The 15,807-nt window shown below is 40.6% G+C and overlaps 2 protein-coding genes across 2 annotated transcripts; both read right to left on the bottom strand.

Annotated features, from left to right (window-relative positions):
• Positions 1–1,428: 1,428 nt before the first annotated feature.
• On the bottom strand, positions 1,429–5,103 carry LOC115747463 (glycine--tRNA ligase, mitochondrial 1-like). Its single transcript, XM_030683647.2, has 9 exons — positions 4,924–5,103; positions 4,468–4,829; positions 4,259–4,376; positions 3,872–4,066; positions 3,561–3,785; positions 3,062–3,121; positions 2,859–2,939; positions 2,357–2,762; positions 1,429–1,806 (listed from the first exon to the last, which is right to left on the bottom strand). Exons 1-9 carry the CDS (start codon positions 5,101–5,103, stop codon positions 1,568–1,570), a joined length of 1,866 nt encoding a protein of 621 aa, XP_030539507.1. The 3' UTR covers positions 1,429–1,567.
• Positions 5,104–10,731: 5,628 nt separating this feature from the next.
• LOC115747462 (putative ankyrin repeat protein RF_0381) lies at positions 10,732–14,362 on the bottom strand. Its single transcript, XM_048279068.1, has 9 exons — positions 14,204–14,362; positions 13,683–13,853; positions 13,374–13,505; positions 13,055–13,194; positions 12,369–12,455; positions 11,855–11,983; positions 11,219–11,365; positions 11,047–11,148; positions 10,732–10,851 (listed from the first exon to the last, which is right to left on the bottom strand). Exons 1-9 carry the CDS (start codon positions 14,232–14,234, stop codon positions 10,732–10,734), a joined length of 1,059 nt encoding a protein of 352 aa, XP_048135025.1. The 5' UTR covers positions 14,235–14,362.
• Between the last annotated feature and the right edge of the window lie 1,445 nt (positions 14,363–15,807).

The raw sequence follows: 15,807 nt of genomic DNA, 5'->3' as shown, positions 1-15,807 counted from the left end.
ATCCCTTGCCAGGAACTGGACGGAAAGAACCAGTCCATAATATACTTTTTATTTCTTAGCGGTCTCGTAGCAAGCTAATTATCTTAATTCAACTCACGTGTATATCACCGGATGTTGAAATGGAAAAATCTGTATAATGAATGAGCAAAAACTGGCTTTTGTACTTTTGAGTTGCTGATTTGGGAAAGAGGCTAAATACCTTATCAGAAGACCCAAAAAAAAAAAAAAAAGGGAACGTCACTAGTTCCTCGATTGTCCCGAGAATCAAACTGGGACCGATTGGTCTAGTTCCCGGGTGGACAAGGTTGATTCTCGATTTTACAAACAAGAAAAAAGACCATGACCGGTTTGATTTCAGATTTTAGGATGGGAACCAGCCCATCCCGAAATCGATCACCTCTAATCTTAATCTAATAAAAAATAAAAGACTATTGTTCACCATTAGTTTAACAAACAAACATACACGTCCCTTACTAGATTAGTGACACTCGTGCTCTAACTTTATTGTCCAAGAAAATACTCTGATGTATCGATAATTTATTGAAAATAGAGTAATTTGGATAGTTGTCCAAAAAGTCATAAACGTATTGTACGACGACTAATTTGAATGAGGCAAGGGCCAGAAGGACGCCGTGGCCCTTGCTTGTGGCTAGCGAGACCCTTACGATCAGCAGAGGAAAATAGGCAAAAAAAACAAAAAAAGGGAAAGAAAAGGAAAGGGAAAATATTAAAAAAAATTAAGGGTGTTACTAATCACTGATTAAGCTATATCTCAATCAGGTCTTGGTCGGGGCACGATAAACACGCCGCCTTCACGTTCGGTCCTAAGCCAGATTTGAACCGTTGCCAAACCTAGTGATCAGATTAGAGCATAGTATAAAGCCTCCACCTAATGTATGCATTTGGCGGAGCAAAAGCCGTGACGGTGGCGGGGGCTTTGCATATGAGAGTCACGGGAAACTAGTGCCTCGCTTTTAGAAATACGCTAATCGCACATGTGGACACTGCAAAATTTCGTGCATCTTAGACTCAACAGTAAGACAATTTCGATGGATGTCTATCCTCATCTAAGATAAGATCAGAAAATGCGCTCGAATATGAATTACTCGTCGAATTTCAATATGAACCTACTTTTTTTTTTATAAAAAGAAATCGAAGTTCTGAGTTCATATCACATTTAAATTGTAAAATATAGGAACTTATGATAACGGTCAAAATGTTCATTGATATAGGAAATTCTCTTTTTATGTTATCCTCCGGCTTTTAGAAATTCCCATTTTCGGCAAAATAAACCCACCCTAGACCAACATGTAAACACTGCAAAATTTCACGTGTTTTAGACTCAAATAATTCAGACAATCTCCACGAGAAATTAGCGACGGAAAATCAAGAGAAGAGAGACCGGCACAGAACTACACGAACAACAGCATGTTTAGCCAGCAAAAGACAAGTCAGAAGCACACCATTTGTTTGCTAACCTCGGATATCCCCGAAGGAAGGGGCGAGATGTTTGATTCCAACTTCTAACTGATATAAAGTTAAGTAGACAATGATATCAGCAACTCGACTATTCATCTTCTTCAGCAGATGCAGGTGTATGATGTGGGAAACTCGACCATATGTCGGACCAGGTCCTGTGCCCATCGATCATCTCCTTCACCACTGAGGCCGCTTCCCCGACGCTCACTCGAACTTGATCTTCGCTGTCCCTCTCTCGAATGGTCACATCAACTTGCAAATGGACAGTGATTGCAAACGGCACGCCAAGCTCGTCGTTTCTCGCATATGCCTCCCTTATGGTGTTGCCTGTGAACATAGCCAGGGCACAGCAGCAGGGTGATCATCCAATGCAACTTTGATGCTTTCGCCAAGGATAAGAAGATAAAAATCTCAACCCAAATATAGAGCTCCATAACAAAACAAGTTCTCATAGAAGACATTTGTGCATCACTCGGATCGGCAAAACTGTAACAAACCACAGAAATTTCCACAGATCATAGCTCAGATTTTAACATGGGAAAAAGAGAAGATGCCAATTCATTCTGGAGCTGATATTAGCATTAGGATAAAAGAACTCGATCTTAGGAAGACAGGCATTCAAATCCCTCCAGAAAATCCACTCTTTTCTTAAAACGGAAAGAGAAAAAAGAAGTCCATCAACCGATGGAGCCGATCCTAGAATGATAAATGACAATTTTTTCAAGGATACAGGCATCAGCACCCCTCGATAAAATCCCCTTCTGTGGTGAGTAAAGAAAAGAGAGAGACCAAGATACAAGCTTCATGTAAAATATGTACAAAACAAACTCATTTTGCGCAAGACATTAAGAACCTAAATGCTATACCGGATAAGTACCTGCAATGTAATTCCTGTGAGAAACACCAGCAGCAGTCAGTGATCTGCTAATAAGTTGAACAACCGACTCATACTCTGGTGCCTTTCTCAGTGGGAAAACTGCACATTCCAAAGGCGCTACAAGTAGAGGGAAGCGGAACACATTTACTTGTTCATTCCCCGCTTGGCCGGGCCTTGTATAGAAAGAATGCTCAAAAAGGCAGTGCATTATGCGTTCAATGCCAAAAGACAGTTCAATAACAGATGGTGTGAAAACCCTCTGATGTTCCCTCATCCTCTTCGTAGAAATTTCGACCATGTCATCGTGGATTGTTGCCCTCCTCCCCATTATGCGCAGAGTAAATGCAACCTTTCCTTTGGATGCTAAAGCAGCCTTCATCTGCAAAGCTTCCTCTTCACTCATTGCCTGGTGTCAACAATACAAATGCAAGCATAAAGTATATTAACAGATTCCGAATATATTTAGCAAAAGAACAAAAACCAAGGAACCTCCAGCATATACCAAGAGCGATTCAACCACCATCTTTTCATTCCCCTCACAGGCAAGACCTATTTTCTTCTCGTTTGGAACAATTAACAGTTTCTGCATTGATACTCAAATTAGTAACTCATGATAGCATGCCCAAGCATTCACAAATAAAGTGCAGAAACCTGCTCCATGTACTCCAAGAACAGCCAGCAAAATTAACTAGACTGAAGAGTTACCTCCACTTCTCTGGGTTCAGCAAATTCTTCATGGGAAACAAGAGACACTCCAATTTTCTCCTGTCAAACGACAACAATCATCACTCCAACTAGATGCCTCTATGGTTAGCAGAACATATACATCTCTCAACTTTCTCTTATCCAGTTCTCAACCCTCTCAAAATGTGCAGGATACATATAACACAATAACGGGATACATAGAAAGAAGTAACACGGATGCATAGAAAGAAGTAGTATGGATAAAATGAAAAGCAAATATTGTTAATTTCTTAGGCATGTTGGCAGCTTATATTCACATTCCATAACTTTGCTTTTGCCACCTAAAAATTAGAAAGACTTCTGGAAGGATTCCAAAAAGACTTGAGAGGACCTCACGACAAAATCATTTCACTTATTGAGATAACAAAAGATGCAGCTGTGAGTTGTTTCTTTCAGCATTCCTCACACCCGCGCCTTCCAGAAAGAAAAAATACTTTAAAGAAGGCAGCATAGCTCTTACCGTATGTGTTCGTAAATCATATGCCGACCTATCTGCAATATCAGCACACTGAACCCATCCATAGGAACACTCAATCTCAGCAGTCCAACAATCTGCTGCATGGGGAGCCAATTCGTTGCCGTAACGCTGCCTAAACCGCACGTGTGCCTCGCCTATGCCAAGTTGAGTTAAAAATAAAGAGACTCTTCCAATGAAGTAGCCGAGATTCTCATTGTTAACAGTTCCCTAAAAGCAAAAATCAAAATTTGTGAGACTCAAAGTGAACAAGTTAGGGTAAGAAAAATCAAGTCCAAAAGATGATTCAAACTAACCTCTGAAACTGCTTCACCAAGCCGTCTTCTAATCGCAGATTGGTGAGAAATCTTTCGTTCCCTTGAGAGCATAAAAGTTTCCACATCTGCAACTGCAGAAAACTTACCATGGGTTTTGTCTTCCGGATCGACAAAATGCTGGATCTCAGCGACAGTGAACTGATGAACGGTCAGACGTTCCTTGCGAGGATCGATCTAGACGTGTGAAAAGCATTAGAATCATCGCAGGTCAAAACGCAAGGGCCGGATGTAGAAGATGACAAGATCTCTACTACAGCATTGGAGACCACGATTTAAGCCCATTGACAAAGCAAGACAATCAAATCTTACATGCAATGCGATCTTAAAACAGGTTATGCCATGCAATAATAGTACAGGATGGACAACCTTTTCCCTGTAAGCCGGACGGATATGAGCGGTGGCAACGGGAAGATCCTTGCTGTTATGCAGCAGGGGCTCGAGGTATTCATAGCCGGCGTCTAGTGGTTCAGGTCGTATGTACAGTCTACAGAAGGTTGAGGCGGAAGAACCGCGGTGAATCTCAAGAGGTAAAACCAAAACAAAAAGTTAATTAGACATCTACCGGTGATACTTACTCATCGAGGAAAGGCGGCACCAGGTGTTTGGACATTTTTATCTTCCTCGTGAACAGACAAGCATCGGAGAGAGGGTTTCTGGTGACAGGAGCAGTGATGCCATATTCTTTTATCTTGGCACCCAATTCATCAGCAGAGAGATCATCCACAGTCGCAAGAACATGCTTTAGCTCGACAGCCTTGTCGGCACAGATGTTCAAATCCTTTTGGAGGATCTCATTGCAAAAATCTTTGAGCAGATGGTCGGCTCGATAGCAGACCCCAGTTTCCTCATCTTTCACCATGGGAACCGTCTCTTTCACCCCATCCGGCATGACATAAGGGCAGACCATGTCCCGCATGTTCTCCTCGAGAGCAAAATGCTAGTAAAATAAATTTGAAAGCAAAAAAAAAACAAAAAAAATCAGCACAGCAACAAACCCTAATCTAGATACTACTTGGTTTAGCTAAACTAACCTGTTTCCACAGCCCCAACACGCTCAACTTGATGGCGTTGCCAGGCAAGCCGTAGCCGCCGGGACCGTAGAATCTGCAGTCCTTGAGGGCCTTGATCACCGTCTCACGGAACTCCTCCCTCGTGACGGCGCCGTCGTCGGCGAGGGCTTCGTGAATGGAGAAACGTGGTTGTTCCTCCATCTTAGCGGGGCACGGAATCGCCTCAACCTCAGTGAGCAGCTACGTCCGGCGGGGCTCTTGGTGGAGGCGCTCGAGAGGGGGGGAGAGAGAGAGACAGAGTCAGTCTCAACTTCTTCGCTGGCGAGCAAGGGAAGTCAACACGCATTCATGATTGAATCTCTCCTTGGGAACCCGCGGCTTACGCATTCACCTGTACAACGTTGGGGGAGCCTGCGCACGCGTGACGATGAACTCTCGTGATTTAGCTTTTTTGCTTTTAACGAAAGGAAGAAAGAGAGATGAGGGAGTGAGTCTCTTCTGGGAAGAAAAGCTCCTTTGTCCTTTCGAAGAAGAGAGAAATCTGAGACATCTTTGGGGGGAAAGAAATGCTCTCGCTGTGCCGTAAATGAGTTGTTTGGCCTTGCAGAGGCGCCTGCGGAATTGCAGAACTGGGGTTGAATGCATCTCCCTCTCTCTCTCTCTCTCTCTCTCTCTCTCTGTACCGCCATTGTTATCGTACTTCAAAGTTTTGTTTGTTTGGCCAGACACTTAATGAAGATCGAACGTACAATATTCGGATCATTATGAACCCATCTGATTCCTCCTCTTCCCCTTCCCTTATGGGCGGCTCTCGTCTCTTCTTTTCCTTCCTTGGTTTTTTGTTTGCTGAGCTTCGTGTTCGAGTTTCGTCTGAGACATTTCCCCGCGTGCGACATGGTGACAGAAGCAGCAATGGTGGGACCCATTAAATTAAATTATTTGAGTTAATAACACGAAAACCCACTAAATCGGTATACACGTGACGCACAAATTTAGCTCAACCTATTTTCTTGATCACGAAAAATCACAAACTAGTACACCTGTAATAAATTCGTCACGAACTAATTTTTTTTATTATGGAAAAACCTCAGACTAATATACACGTGACAAATTTATCATCTGTTAGTTTCTATTAAATTAGATTAATGTTACAAAAAATCTTAAAACGATACATCCGTGACAAATAAAAGGTGAAAATCCCAAACGAATACACCTATCAATTGTCACGTGTCATGCAACTCAGCAATTTGGCGGTAAAATTTAATGAAAATAATTTGTCACAAATGTATCAATTTATAATTTTTGTGGTCAAAAAATGATTTGGGATAAATTGATTACAGATGTACTAGTTTGAAATTTTTTGTGCTCAAAAAAATAATTTTAGATAAATTTATAATGAATATACTTTTCGTGGTATTAACCCTAAATTATTAGGTTGATTTGGTCTTTGAAAGAAGTAGATAGTGAGCAGTGGCTCCGATGCAATTTTATAATGACGTTAGCTCACGAAAATGAGAGGAGGGGGGGAAGAAATCCGCTAACCCACTTTCACTAGAAATAATTGGAAATATGAAAAAATATATATTTATTTTATTATATTTATATGTACATGGAGATTTTAAAAGATTTTGTTTTAATTTCCACTCCATTAAGTTTCACTTTATAAAAAAAAAATACTAGTTGTTTTATTATATTTATATGCTCATGGACTGCCCATAGAGCCGCGACGACTCTCTTGTATCCCTCCTTTACTTTCATGGACTTTTCCACCTCTTTTTACGCACAGCTTCGAGTTCAAATTGTACATATTCCAGGACAACCCAGCACGGGACATTGTACGGACGCCGCCGGTGCTCCGTCAAGTTCGAATCCTTGGCTGCCCAACATCTCGGAATTTTCCGGCGGCGGTGATCGATAACCCCCCAACGTCGCCGCCCCACAAAGTTTGTCCCGCGGCAACCGTCACGAGTGAGAAAAACGCGGGCTTTCCAAAGGGCATCGAGAGGAAATCGAATCGGGCTCTGGCCTTAATCTCCATTCACGAGTGAGAAAAACCCCGTCTCTTTCGTTTTCGTCTCCCCTTGGGAAGCCCCGGCTGACGCATTCAGCAGTACAGCGTTGGGAACCTGTTCACGCGTGACGGTGTAACCCTCGCGCTTTCGCTGTCATGGCTTTTAACGAATGGAAGAAAGAGAGAGGTCAGAGAGTTTGTTATGGGCAGAAAAGCTCCCTCGTGCTTTCGAAGAAGAGAGAGAGAGATCAGAGACTTCTTTCGGGGGAAAGAATTTGCTTTTGCTTTTGCTGTGCCATAAATGATTGAATGGGTTGTTTTGCCTTGCAGAGGCGCCTGCGGGAGGATGCCGACAGAGCTCCGGCGACACCATCAACGGTGCTTTCTGGGGCGTCATCTTCACATTCGCTAAACAATCTTCGGTGTGGACGGCCCCGATCAGCTGGGCGCGTCCAACGGCGAAGAAGTCGTCCAAAGACATTAAATATTAAGATCGACTGCACGATTCACTTTTGCTCCTTGGTCCTTTGACATGCAAAAAGACGTAGGACTGATACTTTTCTTGTCGCAAATTTGATGTCAGCCGCGACCGAGCGCCGTGAGCGGCAAGCGAAATATACTCTTGCGACGACTCCGTTGGCACCTCCGTGAAGTGCCGATCGATCGGGTTCGACCCATCCAGGAGCGGCCGTCGGTTTGTACGCTCTGAGAGGAATGAATCGAAAAAAAAAAAAGAAATGAGATTTATCATAAAGTCACCTAAAACATTGTGTGTAAAATGTAGGCTTAAATAGACTACATGGGAAATGACAACGTTAGTATTCTTATATAACTTCCGAAAGAGGAAAAATGCAAAAGAGGAAATTAAATCTCCTATTAGACAATGCCAATATGTAATTTCTTTTCTTAGATAAAAATGCAAATCCTGAGACTCTTTTAGGAAAAGGCAATCTAGATTACTAACGCAAGATATGATATCTTTCAAGTTTGCCTTTTCAATGGCATGCGAATGAGCAAGCAAATGGACATGCACAATCTGCCTAAATATTCTAGATGTGCGCAAAAGCAATTAATTTACATAACATCTGTATATCTTAAAAGGAAAAAATTGTTCAAAAAGTTCCAAACATATCGTACTACAGCCAATTTAGTCATGAACCTTTCAATTGTGGTGATTTGCTATTAAGTCTTTTGACAATTTATTAATTCAATTCTAGACCTTTCAGTTATGGTGATTTAGTCTTATACCTTTTATCAATATGTCAATTTAGTCCTAACATTTTCACGAATTTTCAATGTACTACTTTCGGCCGATTTTGGCCGAAAATAATTGATGTGGTGGCCTAGAAATGGCGTGGCTAACGTAGACGCGATCTTCTACTTTTTTTTTTTTTGAAAAATTTCCTAATTTTTTATTTATCTTTTAAATATTTTTTAGTTTTTAGTTTTTATTTTCTTTTTTTAGTTTTCTTCACAAGGCTGACGGGGCCAACAGCCCTTGGGCAAGTGTTGCGACGCCCTCGCCATCGACCGACTAGAACTTCGTGGCCCTTGGCCTGCGGTGCCTATGAAGAAAAAATAATAATTAAAAAATCAATAAAAATTATAAAACAATCAAATAAAAATAAAAATAGTCCATACGATACCGGCTGCTCCATTTAAGATGGTCAGCGCTAATTGGAAAGTCACGTAAGATATTTTGGTCAAAATTAGCTAGAATTACTATATTGGAAATGCATTAAAACGTTTGAAAATGGTCACTTTAAATGACAATTTTTCGACAAAAAAAAAAGGTTTTTTTTAAAACGGTCATTTAAGTGCCAATTTATTTTTTTGTTAATATCTAAAATCGACGTGGCTCACTGGAGGTCCAATCAACAATAAAAAATTATCAATTTTCAAAAAATATATTAAAAATGTTGCAAAAATAAATTTAATTAGACTAAAAAAATAGAACTAAAATTCAAAATAAGCTAAAGTTAAGGTTAAGCTAAAAAAAAATTAAAAAGAGGGTTGCACGCCCTCCCAGCTGCTAAGCCCAAGCCAGAGGCTGGCGAGCCCCGTCGCTCGTGCAACCCTCTCTCTCTCTCTTTTTAATTTTTTTTAACTTATCTTCAAATTATGACCAAAAAAAAAAAAAAACTTATCTTCAAATTTAATTTAATTTAATTTGTAAGCATTTTTAGTTTATTTTTAGTTTTAGAAATCCACATGGAAGTCTACGTGCACTCAATTTTTTAAAAAAATTTCCATGCCGGATAAAAAATTTTATTATAAATGCCACGTAATTATTTTCATCGGAATTTCTCGCGGAGGGCACTTAAGTGATTATTGTTTCTCCGATTTGACATTACCAACAAAGTCCTAAAAATATTGTACTTTTGTCAGTTTAGTCTTAAATATTTTCATTGTGCTAATTGAGTTTTAACTATTTTTCAAGTTTTGCAAATTAAGTCCATCCGACTAACTTTGGCTACAAATCATTAACGTGGACATCAACTGTCTTACGCGGCAGGACTAACACTAACACAGACAACCTTTAATAATATTTTAATATATATTTATAGTCTCTCTTTTTCCTCTTTTTCGTTTATTATTGTGGTTGGCGAGGGTCATGGAGCCCTTGCCTAGATCTAGGCAAAGCTAGCCTCACCATGGCCCCACCTAGATTTGGCAAGGCGACCTCGCCCAAATCTGGCAAGGCGGCCTCGTCCAAACCTAGGCAAGGGCTGCGACCCTCACCGATCACAGTAAAAAAAGAAAAAATAATAAAAATAAAAATTCATAAAAATATTTAAAAAATGTCCACCTCAACGGCCATCATGTCAACGATTTCCAACCAAAATTACTCAAATAGAATCAATTGGCACAATGAAACAATCTATGACTAAATTGGCAAAAGAGCAATAGGTGCAATAGTTCTAGGATTTTTTTGCTATTTCTCCTCACGTTTTTGTGAGGTAACAGATTGAGTATGGAAATGGAATTGGATAAGCAATGAAATATCAACAGATGAGACTCCAATTTCCTAGTTGGGTTGTGTGATGAGTCATGAATCAACGTATAAGTTTATACATGGAAGTGGATGAGCATTCTATTTTTGTCATGGATTTGCCGAAAAAGGGAACAGTTCGAGTTTCCCTGGTTTGCCTCGACAGACCATTAGAGAAGATATGTGAAACTTCAACTATGATACTTGGAAGCAAAATCAATTCTTTCATTTGGGCCCATCGACGAGCCAAGACCAAATAGATCGGTCGCACAGCTCAACGACCAAGGCCGAGCAAACCATGCTCGATGAACGGCGAAACCTTGCAACAGCAAGCCTCACCTCGGACAAAACTGCATGGAGCTCATTACCAAGAACACTATCTGCAATTGATGGACAAAATTCGTACAAGCTCAAAAAGGGAAAAAACGAAAAAAAAACAAGTAATGTCCTTTCGACTCAAGCATCAAGTTTTTTTTTGTTTTGTTTGGGTCTCGGCATCTCGAGCATTTCAAGTCAAGAGCTCTTTTTGTCCATACCATGTAACTTCCTTCCAGCTTCGACAGCTTCTGCGCAAAGACGAGAAAACATGTCCAAAGGCTAAACTCATATATATTTCATGCAAACTTCTAGTTTACTAAAAACAGCAACCGAAGATGCATTTGCCAGAAACAGATACTGCTGCATTTTAGACCATGAAATCTTCTCCATGGACAGAAGAATATTAAATTATTAAACCACACTTCTTCATCTAGTAGCTTAAAGTTTTAGAACAATTGGAAGTGGTCCCACGAGATCTCACATGGTATCAGAGCTGGAGGTCCGGAGTTTAAATTCCTCCGGGCCCCATTCGAAAAGCAACTAGAGCGAGTTCAGTTTGTCCCAAGTGAATCCAGCAAAGACTTCGCTTGAAAAGCAAAGTGGCGTCATCTGGATCAAAGTCTATTGCCTGTGACAATGAAACCAAAAGAGGGGTTGGTTCATTCGAGTCAGATCGGGAGCACTTCATAGTTAGATGTATTCTTTTGAGCCATATCTGATAACATGGTAGCCAGAAGATGTTTCTATCGTTGCTGCACAGGAGATACGAGTCGACTAAACGACAATACATTTGCAAGGAAGTGGAATCAGAAGAAGAACTTACTTGTTGGTAAGCGCCTACGGCTGCTTGATAGTCCTTTCTTTGAAAAGCATCATCTCCCCTTGATCTTGCTTCTGCAGCTTTCTGTTTTGCATCTCCACTCGCCTGAGAAAGAAAATACATCACATACATGATGGATCCATCTGGTATATCCCCATGGCAGGGACCCGAATACCTGCATATCACCATGTTCAGCCACATGCACCATGATTCCATCCACACTCCATGGAATAGTTTGGATTTTTGCAGTCTTTGGAAAAAGCATCTCCACGGCTGCGCGATTGCCACTTTTCGCTGCGAGTTGTATGGGTATCATCCCATCCTGTGATGACCAGAACAAAACCATGGCCTTTAATGAATGATCCACTGCCGAAAGACCTTTCGATGAATCTACTTCGATAAAGGTGAAGAAAATAATGAGTGAGATTAGCGATTAGGAATTTAAGTTTAGTTGTTTAGGGTAGCTTCTCTTTTTCCTCTCTTTCATTGTTGGAATTGTACCTTCATTCAATGTCAAATACGTTTCAAAACATATAAAGTTTAGTCATTTAGAAACTTTTCATAAGCTTTGGATTTTAGATATCTTTTTAATTTTCAGATATTGAAGTGCAAGCATAATGTGATGGCTTTTAGTTTAAACAACTAACACGTTAATAAATTGTCATGGAGCGCGGACCGCTCAAAAATATGAAACAATCATCAATCGAAAGAACTGTTCCTTTTTTCTCTGCAAATTAGTGCATTTGCATTCAAACAAGCTTTCAGAAGAAGAAGTTAGAACTTAAGGAGTACTAAAGCTTTAATGCTCAACCTCGTTTTGGACATTGGGATCAGCTCCTGCTTCTAGTAAGCAATTTATGACGTCGAGGTTCCCCCCGGAAGCAGCAACGTGCAGAAGTGTTCCTTCTTCAGGCAAAGTAACATTCACCTCGGCACCCCACTGTATGGACATCAAAATTATGTGCACATGGGAGTTACAACGCTAGACCTAAGCAGATAAAAGCAAGCAAGCGCATCAGTTGGAGTTCCGAGCAGCCACGGTACTGTTTAATCGAGTATGAATGGTACTTTTGAACATTAAAAAGGGGTAAACAGATACAATCCCTTTCAGTAAATCTTTCGGGATTAAATTGAGTCTTCCATGGAACTTGAATGTTAGCAAGAAAGGCAATATGGTGTCAACTAACCTATGCAAATTGTTAAAAGATAAAATGACTATGGCGGAGACAGAAAGGTAGCTTGGCGTACAAGAAACTAAAGTGATCAAACAACAAGTGTACATTCAAAATGATATTAACGGTTAAATGTCTAAAAGTCATACAAACCTGAATCAACAGCTTTAAGCATTCGAGCGAACTGTTAGTGACAGATGCAAAGAGCGGAGTTAAACGATCAGCAATTTCTGCATTGGGCTGCAAAATAGTAGTGACAAAATTAGATACCAACTGCTCCGCCACAATCCAAAACTCCTTTTCTGTCACTGCTAAGGAATAAGCTCAGCACGAGTATCAATGGAGAAGAGACATGAGATAGCAATTTAACAATGTGATAGGCAAACGAAGAAATGATTCTCAAACGTTTCACTGTTTGTTTCCCTCTTTTGTTGCCAAAATGTATGCAAGCTGTTCCTTGCCATCTCGAATCGAAGTAATATCTTAGTGATCATAAGGCAATATCTCAACTTTCAATCCACCCTCCCCTTCATCGTTAATGCATCCAAAGATGAGGATGTGTCCACAATGAAAATGTGTTTGTCGATAAGACGTTTACTCGGAATACAGCATATGCTCTAAGTTGATTAAACAAGTCTCAGATTGTTCCCTATCATGAAACAGATTAAGGAGAATCCACCTTTTGTTCATGAAGACAAGTGCACAGGCAGAAGGCATATCCACGAAGTTTTGCAACTCTCTCTCTCTCTCTCTCTCTCTCTATGGATACAGATATTCAGGTTCACGAAAGTCTGCGACGAAAGAGGAAATTTAAGAGATTTATTGTTTCTCAAGCTTACGTTGGCATGATGCTCTAAGAGAAATTTTACAGCATCTTGCTGACCACAGCCAGCAGAAAAAAATAAAGGGCTGCCTAAAGAGCTTTGACAATCAATGTTGACCCCTTTAGAAAGTAGAAAGCTCATCAATTCGATGTTCCCTGCAAAGAAATAAGCACAGATAAGCATGTCCATCTTCAGTTGACCATGACAAGATGCAATGTGCACGCGCTCTTGTTTCGTGTGCGTGTGAGAGAGAGAAAGAGAGATGACTAACTTAATATGAAGAATCATAATTGTGGCAATTCGTAAACGGGGATGCTTACAGAAATTGACTTACCTGACCCAGCAGAGTAATGCAATACCGACATACCCTTATCATTGGGTATAACAGGATCGGCACCTTGATCTATTAGATACTTTGCTGTTTCAATATGCGCAAACCCAACAGCATGATGAAGGGGAGTGTCACCTTAAAAAGAAACAAAATTTTCAAATAATTATCGATCGTGAACCATGCAGGGTAGCCACACCCTGGTGAGAAGCAGCAGCCGGAAATTACTAAAGTTTCGCAAAACCAGGCTTTCACTCTTATACACAAAATCAAAAACTAACGGAGCAAGATAGATACAGCTAAAAGCTGGGATACCGTCGACATCTTTCGGGTTCACTTCAAGCTTCAACTCCTCCAACAAGTACTTGCACAGTTCGATATTGCCGTCCATCGCGGCAAAATGAAGCGCCCCACATTCATTATCGTCCTTAGCATCCGCAATAGTTCTTGCCATCCCTCTCCCATCATCGAGTTGCGAAGCCAACTCTGTTTCACCATGTTATTCGACGGATGCAGCCCGTTATGTAGAAACCCAAAAGGAAAAAGAAAGCAAAGCTCGGACCGAAAGGGCCAAAAACGAAGAAGAAGAAAGAGGCAGCAAGAAAAAGAAGAAGCCGAGATGTACCCTTGAGTAAGCCAAGATTTCCGGCCCAAACAGCACTCAGAAGACCCAGGAATTTCGGGGACGCTGCAAAATTTGGTTCGAAAACAAAGGTTAAGATCACTTCATCATCATCATCATCATCAAAAAGCACCCTATAGTCAATGCAAACTAAAATGGTGAAGATGTTCTCTGTTTCCTGTTCAAACTCACGCGCAGAGAAAGAGAGAGAAACCTGTGAGGGGAGTAGACGAAGGAGATGCCATGGTCGACGCTTTCACTGAGCTCAAAGAGTATGAAGTATGATCGGCAAATCAGGTGTGACAAAATCTTGAAAGGGCATTGTCTTTCAACGGTTTCTTATGGCCAAACCCCGCCCAAAATCTTCAGTGCGGAGAGCGGGCCGGGCTAATGCCGAGTCCCGGTAGTTAACGGTTAGACGTTGCTGACTTAGTTTATTCGGGTACTAACTGAATTCCAGGGAGAAAAAAGTACATTGAAAGTCTTTAGAATTATTACGTAATCTCTTTATATTTTTATGGTTGAAAAAATACGTACAATCGATTCTTTTAGCGAACAATACCTAAAATCGTGCACGTAACATTCATAAATTTCACTTTCTAGCACAAGTTTATAACTCGACTATAATTTCCGATAAAAATTTATGACTTAAGCAACACAATCAGATCATCTATCCGTCGACAACATAAATGTACTTTGTGGCGTAATTCATTAAAATTTAAGGGAGATCTGTGTAAGTGTCGAATTTTTAATAAATAAATAAAGGCATGTGAAAAATGAATTGCCATCAATAAAAAAGGGAAATACTTGATTGATAATACTATTAGGCATAAAAAAACGCTCTCTTTTCGCTTAGAATCGATCACCTTCACCTTCACTCGATTCGTAGACCTTCATTTTCGCGAGGCCGGCCCCTTCGAAGACTGCCGCTAACCACCATTGCCAAGGCCCCCTTTTTTCCACGCGGATCGCTGCTCAACCATCACCTCGGATAAGGTCAAAAGGTGCATCAAACAGTAGAATATATTGCAAAAGAGTGGGGGAGTATTATGCTAGCAAAGTAGATTGTGTGTAGTAGTAATTTTGCACAAGTGTAGTCTTTATCTTTATCCCTCCTCTCATATTAGAAAAATTGAAATATTTCGAAAATCTGGAATTACAAGGAATAGCAAATCTAATACTAGAAGACGATAAACAGCCGTAGGACTATGCCGTCCTTGCGTGTTGTTACGGCAAGGGTGATCCACCGACAAGTGTCCCGACCTCCCCAAGCATGTCATTTTTATGTCATCTAATCATGTTAATGTCAAGCTTGGACACATGTTGGCATCAAAATGACGACTCTTGTAGATGACTCAACATTTGATCACATGTCATTGTGATGTACCCTGAAAACACTCTCGTTGGCTGAAATAACGAAACATTTTAAGGAAAAGTATTTCTGAATTTTTTTTTTTTCACTAAACAAACAAGCATCGATCACAAAAATTAGAGTTGGCCACGCCATCCAAAGACTGCATACAACCCTAATCTTTGCGAAGAGCTGAATTCGGCCCTTATCGCAAGGCCTAACAAGGACGTCGCAGCCCTCTTGTGGCCGGCGGACCAAGATCTTGACAATTGGCAGAGCAAAATAGGACAAAAAGAAAATAATTTTTTTTAATAAAAAAACTCAAGGGTGATTACTAATCACCGATTAGGTGATATTTGGATCAAGTCCCGGTCGGGTCACGAGAAACATCCCGCCTTCATGTTCGGTCCCGATCTGACCCGATCCAAACCGTTGCCAAACCCTAGGGATTAGGTCAGAGCATGATA

The sequence above is a fragment of the Rhodamnia argentea genome, chromosome 5 (genome assembly GCF_020921035.1).
Source record: "Rhodamnia argentea isolate NSW1041297 chromosome 5, ASM2092103v1, whole genome shotgun sequence".
NCBI classification, from domain to species: Eukaryota; Viridiplantae; Streptophyta; class Magnoliopsida; order Myrtales; family Myrtaceae; genus Rhodamnia; species Rhodamnia argentea.
This window is presented reverse-complemented; position numbering and strand designations above follow the sequence as displayed.

Bases quoted from the DNA above. Each gene is read 5' to 3' on its own strand.
- LOC115747463 (XM_030683647.2), bottom strand. From the start codon at position 5,103: ATGGAGGAACAACCACGTTTCTCCATTCACGAAGCCCTCGCCGACGAC. The intron at 2,940-3,061 runs GTAACTCTTCAG...GTATCAATGCAG, and splicing joins CTGAACCCAGAGAAGTGGAG to AAACTGTTAATTGTTCCAAA. The intron at 2,763-2,858 runs GTATATGCTGGA...TGTTGACACCAG, and splicing joins TGGTGGTTGAATCGCTCTTG to GCAATGAGTGAAGAGGAAGC.
- LOC115747462 (XM_048279068.1), bottom strand. From the start codon at position 14,234: ATGGCATCTCCTTCGTCTACTCCCCTCACAG. The intron at 11,984-12,368 runs GTTTGTATGACT...ATGTCCATACAG, and splicing joins GCTTAAAGCTGTTGATTCAG to TGGGGTGCCGAGGTGAATGT. The intron at 11,366-11,854 runs GTTGAGCATTAA...TGGTCATCACAG, and splicing joins ATCCCAATGTCCAAAACGAG to GATGGGATGATACCCATACA.